The sequence below is a fragment of the Semicossyphus pulcher genome, unplaced genomic scaffold, assembly GCF_022749685.1.
Source record: "Semicossyphus pulcher isolate SPU_LCO1_2020_fin unplaced genomic scaffold, fSemPul1.0.p SCAF_14, whole genome shotgun sequence".
Classification (NCBI taxonomy): domain Eukaryota; kingdom Metazoa; phylum Chordata; class Actinopteri; order Labriformes; family Labridae; genus Semicossyphus; species Semicossyphus pulcher.
The window spans coordinates 25,009,528-25,016,304 of record NW_027211648.1 but is presented as its reverse complement, the minus strand read 5'-3'; the positions used below and the strand labels follow the sequence as shown (position 1 = coordinate 25,016,304).

Here is a 6,777-nt window from a genome sequence, read left to right as displayed (position 1 = left end):
AAACTTAAAATACAATTTGAGAATGGCCTTAATTTTGTGTATCATGTAGTGTATAACAAAAGAGAGAAATGGCATCTCCCCGAAATCATTTAACATAGTTATAAACAACCATCTGTCATTGTTGACGATGACATTATTGCTTTGAATAATCATTTCAAACGCCATAAGATAATTATGTCTCTGATTATAGGACTCAAATCCTGTAATGCTTCATGACCCACATGTGATGAATCTTCTTTCAGATCATTCAATATTTTAGCATTGAAATTTTTTTTAAACGCATTTCAGAATTATGGACATTTTTTCCCTCTGTTAACAGCTGGAAAACTTTTAACCTTGCATGAAGAATGATATTCAATACCTATGAAGCCAGGTAATGAAGTCCATGTATTTTAATTATGAAACTGTAATGTGTATTTCACCTTAAAGTACAGATTTTGCCACAGATTAAAGGGCATGTTTATGCACAGTATATACACATGGTGTATGTGTTCACGTATGCATGCAAAGATAATTTAAACAGTTTTGTTCCCACACTTTATTATAAACATTGTAGAGGTGTGTTACAACAGTGAAGTGGATAGAATTAGCTCCTCCTCTGCTCTCGGTGGAACAAATACCATCATCTCAAATCCTTGGTAAGGCCTTCTAATCCATAATCCCACTGGCCCTTCTTTGGCCCCTTTAGTCTCTGTGCAAGGCCTGTCCAACAATACACAGGTCCGGGTGTGATGCAGAGCGTGGTGTAGCCCTGAGGTCTGATTGGCTTCCCCATGGTACATCATCCCTGGTTGGTTCATCATCCAGCCTATAGGAATGAATGGAGAATGTTGACATTAGCAATTAAGGAAGTGGGACAAGGGGTTAGCATTAGCTGGTAAAGTGGCTCCGAACCGAGTTCACTCAGTTACTCGGAAACAATTCATGTAAAGACAAACTCCTGAAATGTTACAAATACTTTTAATAATAGATTGCTGGAGTATTACTAGATAGCCTACTATTGTGACAACTTGAACTTGTCTGTAACCTTTTAAATGTTTTATCCTTCATTTTCACTTACAGCATCTTTTGATTATGCAATCTTTAGATGGAAATTGGGCTAGCTGCTAGCATAAAAGATCATTGAATGATTATCTGATTAATGTGAGATAATTTTGAGATAAGTCCCAAATATAACAATGAACTGGTGACGGTACAGGTACCCTTGAATTCCTACAAAATATCACTAACAGTTCCTAGTAATTTCCTAATTTCGATAAAGAGTGGACGGTTGGCAATTGCTCTGTTGTTGTTTTTTATCCCTTATATATCTTTTTTTTTGCCATAACAAAACCAAAACCTTTTTCAGTATAGCTGAATGATATTGTTCAAAATGACTGTAGTGAGGATGACATAGTGTGAAGGATAAAAGATACTTGGTTCCCAAGTTCATCTTTGTTGTTTATGAATCTTAGTTAAATATACACTACCAGTCAAAAGTTTGGACACACTTTCACATTCACTTGTATGAGAAAATGTGTCCAAACTTTTGACTGGTAGTGTATATTGACTGCTACTTTTAAACCCAACTAAAATACTAGCCAACTAATTTTCCTAGTTCAAAACACAAATAGCTTGGAGTCTTGAGCCTAAGGATATTCAAATTCTGTTCTCATAATGCTGAACAATTGAAATGCCCATTATGTGAAATTTCCTAAGAATCAATTGTCACAAACCAGCAACTTCAATGTATCAAAGATTGAATAAAAAGCCATATTTAAGGATTTAGTATGTTAAACATAAAAACATGGTAACACTTACCCTGGTGAATATATTGCTGGTTCACTCCCACAAGTCTCAGCTACCGAGATCTTTGGTGATCTCGGTGGCAGACTTAGACTTGGCCTTCGGTCTGAATGGCTACGTCGGATGAATGGTCGGGGTCCTTGAACAGATATAGGAAGCCTCCCACGACTCTCCCAAGCACGTGAGAGAACAGAGACCCCAGTAGAGGTCCATGCTTGAGGGGGTCGGGGAGCTGGGCAAGGCTGGGCTTCAAACAGGGATGAAGATGCAGGGCAGAAGACTGAGCGTGCATTGGTGAACATCCGAGCACTAGATGAGTCTTCAGTGCTGTTCTCCCTTGACCATCTTTGTACTTTTGGTGAGGCTGGGGGAGATGGTGCTTTGAAGGGATAGGAGGAGGATGAATTTGAGTGTAAATTGTTCTGCTTTGCAGAAGGTGGGCTTGGGAGCCTCCTCTGAGCTGCTGGTGGTGTGGGGAGTTTCCTGTTAACAGGAGGGCTATTTGAAGAGGGGGGAGTAGGTTGCCTTCTGAAGTTGTGGGGACTGTGAAGTCTTCGCTGTAGACTGCTTGGTGTAGAAGGTGTGGATGGTAACATTCGCCCCCGAGACACAGGTGGGGTGGCAGTTGATTGGCTACTGACTTCTGAAGAGGGAGGCACTGTAGTATTAGGTACAGGCACTGAAAGGTTGCCATAACATTGTGTGTCTTCTTGACTATTAGCTGCATGACTTGTTGACATACTCTCTGAGTCTGTAGAGTGTCTTGGTTGAATGATCTTTCTGGCTTGCTGGTATAATAAATCCTTTTCTGCCTCCAGTTGAACATCTGATGGGCTGACCTTTGATGGAGGAGATGTCTCTTTTTGTTCTGCTCTATCAAGGGAACTAACCTTGGAAGCTTGAGGCAGGCCTCCCCTGCTTGGCAGCACTGTCACTGTCTGAAATGATGCCCTTAGTCGTTGTGAAACTGTTGCCCTTTTTAATGCAGGTGATTTTCTGACTTTTGTAGCCCCTTCATCCGCGACACCAACTGAAATACTCTGGGCACTTTCAAAGGAATTGTCCATTAAAACTTCCAGTGGAGGCGGAGGAAGACTATCTAGATCAAAATAATCAGTTTTCTCAGATAACGTGGGTTCAGGTCTACAACTGGTTATCCCAGTGATAAGCACAGCTTCAACATTTCCTAAACCAGGTAACACAGGGACACCACACTTCCGTACTCCTTTAAGAGGCCCCAGAACTTTGGGACTGTCCAGTTCCTCTATTCCTTGACTGAATGTATCAATCAGTTTTTTTACAGAGTTCCTGCCTCTGTAAAAACCTGAAGATGGTCGTGGGGATGGAGGAGGGCTAGGGGGTGGGGTTGCTTTTATAGGACCCTTGGATGTTTTCTTGTCCTTTAATGTATCCTCTTCCACATCACTGGTTGCCTCCTGTTTATTACTGTTGCACCTTGTTAGGCCTGCTTTGTCAGAAGGTGGTTGTGAATTGCTTTTTTTCTCTACTGAAGGATGTTTGCGATTTACTGCTGGAGATTGTGCTGGTGAGGTTCCTTGATTTTGTTTAGATGGAGCAGGCCTGATGTTTCCACCTGCTTTGTTCTTACTCATCTTCTGCAACCGCTGGTTTAAATCTTTCTGGGTCCTGGCAAGTTCAAGCAAAGTAGGATCTTCACCTTTGCTCCGCAGGGATTCTGCTGACCGGGAACGCTGCTCCCTAGTCACTGCGGTCTTTTTTACTACTGCCCTCCGAATAGGTGCTGATGTTTGAGGCCTTTTTGGGGATCGTTCCTCCTCATCTGTCCACTGGCGTCTACTTGTTTTAGGGCTTCCAACTACCTTTGTCTTGGGGCTAGAAGTCTGTGATGGCACAAACTGTATTTTACCACTGATAGCACTTTTCATTTTGAGCGTCATTTCTACATTTTGAGGATTCTCAATGCGCTTTGGTGGAAGGCGACATGGTTGTTGTTGTTCCCGGTTTATAGTGGAAGAATTTGATCGCTTTGTAAAACCAACTTGCACATCTCCCATTTCCTCATCATCCTCATTGTCATCTTCTTCACCATCATCAAAAGAGACTGAACCTAGCAATGAGTCTCTCTTGTCATTGGCCATTATGGTACATGTAGAGCCTAATGAGTTGAGTGAAGTAAGAGAAACACTCGGACTTATTTGTCTTGCAAGCTTTTTCCTTGACACCCCTTGTCTAATATTCATTGAGGTGTATTCCATTGGACTGACAGGAGTAGTTCTATTTGTTCCAGTGGATTCACAACTCTCTCGTCTATAGCGCCTTTCAGAACCAGCAAGGGATTCATTCTCAGCCCCAATACCACTGTCCTCACTGAAGAGGGCAGAGTCCTCTGGTCGGGGCTTATGCAGAGAAGCCATTTCAATACGAGATAAGAGTCGCATTAGCCTAGTCTCTACTGCGCGTTTGACTTTCAATTTCTCCTCTAAAAGCTCTGAGACGGAGGCAAAGTACTCCACTGCTTCCACCAAAGCAGAATCCCCAATTCCACCAACCGTCTGGCTTACATTACGCATTCTCTGTGTGGTGTACTGAAGCAGCTGCTGCAACAAATCCGGTGGGGACTCAATATTAGCAGAGCCAGACTTCATAGGTGGAGAAGATGAGGGTTTTGGCCAAGCTAGATGTTCTCCATTTTCTTTTAAAACTTTTTCTCCTTCATCTGCCATCTCCTCCAGTCCCTGAATTATTTCCTCATAGCGTAGAGCCATGAAAGCAACCATAGGCTGCACAGACACCTGTGTTTGAGTTGCTTGTTCCAAAAGTCCCAGCAGATCATCATATTTGTTTATGCTAGGATTCAAAAAGGCATAAGCAGATTGGTGAGCTTTTACCAATGGTTCTGGGAAGTCCACTTTCTGTTCCGTAGCTTGTTTTTCTTTGTCTTTCTTTTTTTGCACCTTAACACCTCTGGTATTTTTCTTTGGTTTCCTGCTAGGCTTCTTTTCAGTCACGTCTTGCTTATCAACATTTTTCTCTTTTCTCTGTGAAACTGAGTTGTTGTTGTCCATTCCTTGACTCCCCATTTTATCAATATTTACTGCTTCCGGGGCTAGGTCAGTCATAGATCTCTTTTTTTGTGGTGTAATATGAGGCTCTTTCTGTAATACCTGAGTCTGTGTGGTTACCTTCCTCTCCTTTGTATCCCCATCTTTTAATCCAGTTGAATGACGATTCTCTTCTTCTTCAAAGTGAGAATCTCTGGGGCTTTCATCAGGTGCAGGGGGAAGCATTCTCCCCTTCCTCATGGGACCCAGAGTCCCAAAATTGTTACCTTTGGATGGTGAGCAGCCCATTTTAGACGTTTTCGATTACAGGCAGGTTTTGTCTTCTTGGAGATGCCAACACCACAGTGCAGTGAATCAAAGAGAAGCCAAGGTACTTAGCCACCTGCTGTATCTGTCATGTTCAGATGGCTAAGGTTGTTGAGTCTGATCAGATCCCTTTCCAAGAGAATAGTACCAAAACAAGATATTGATAAATCCATTTTACAAATCGGTCCCACTTGTCATAGACAGGCAAAATAAATCCACAGATCGAGGGTCATGTTTATAAAAATGTCCTTGTAGCGTGCTCTGAAACACATCCCTCTGTATCTTACAAAGGACTAGCAGCTGAAAGGATTAGTGAGGCTTTCAGAGCCCAGCATGCACATATGTCACGTTAAAGCATATAAAACTCACCTACTTGTAAGACGGTAATCCCATTTAGGTAATGAGAGCTGGCTTCAGGTGGCTTTTAATAGCCTGCAAAACAATATCTCCCTCGAGTCATTTTCTTTGCCAAAAGAAAAAATAGCTTTTTAAGAAGGTGAAAGTGCTTCTTTTCAATTGCTGGTGTACACAGTGCATCAACAGTGTATTTTATCATTATATTACTAAATATTCAAATCAAATTATTGGTGTGATAATTAACACCATTATCATATTTACTTAATTCTCTTAATCCAGGCTTACATATTTGGTCATGAATTGTAAATAATTTCAGGGATTTGCTGATCTTTTTTTAAACTTCTATCTTTAGCATCGTTCACTGGAACTCTGAGGCAAGCCTTAAAATAACTTGAACTATCTCTGCCTCTCTAACGGACACTGAAGTAAACAAAGACTACAGTTATCTTTACTTGTTTCTAATCTGGAAAGAAAATAACAGTATAATGGAAACAAATGATTATTAATGTCAACAAAGTACACGTAATGATAATAATAATACGAAATTCAATACAATTAAAACCATAAAGCAACAATAAATGAAACATAGGGTAAAATACAAGGTAAGCAGATACAAAACTAAAAACATATCAACAAATTAAAATTAGGAACAGATAAAAAACTATAATGCAGGGGTTTCCTAACAAAAAATCTGAGTGAAGGGTAACATGAACGAGCACTATGAAATACAAAAACTGCACTAGTCTTAAGACAAAAAAGGGGACCTTTTATGCTGCATTGGATAACATAAAAATAATGAGATTTGTTCACATAAAACACAGACATAGTGTAATAGCCTATAATAAATATACTTTAAGGTATTACAAGTAATCGCTGAGCGCAAAAATAGGTTTCAAATGCTGTTTTCTAGTTTCACAATGAGCAGACATCAGCTCGTCACTTTATTCCAGGCCATATGCCTCAGGTCTTCTTGATAAACGTGTCATTTGATTATACGGCATAAAGTCACCAAAAGTGCATAAAATAAAGTTTTTTTGCATCAGTACTCAGAACTTGTGTTGCATCCAGTACATTTTCTACAAGCCAGGTTACTTGTTATTCTTTCCAGAAGGTAGACATCTCCCAGTTTTGAGCATTTAGCGCACGTACAAGTTTTAAAAGTTGCTATACTTTATAACTCTTTTGAATTCAAAATAAAAACTATAGAGGTATAAATTTGCATTTAAGGCCTCCCTCTAAAATCCCCTGTATTTAGCTTATACCTATTTCTAGTTAAATTTAGTTA

The 6,777-nt window shown here is 40.2% G+C and overlaps 1 protein-coding gene across 1 annotated transcript; it reads right to left on the bottom strand.

Annotated features, from left to right (window-relative positions):
- Positions 1-684: 684 nt before the first annotated feature.
- Positions 685-5,117, bottom strand: pcare1 (photoreceptor cilium actin regulator 1). Its single transcript, XM_069662521.1, has 2 exons — positions 1,801-5,117; positions 685-808 (listed from the first exon to the last, which is right to left on the bottom strand). The coding sequence occupies exons 1-2, from the start codon at positions 5,115-5,117 to the stop codon at positions 685-687; spliced, it is 3,441 nt and encodes a 1,146-aa protein (XP_069518622.1).
- Positions 5,118-6,777: the final 1,660 nt, after the last annotated feature.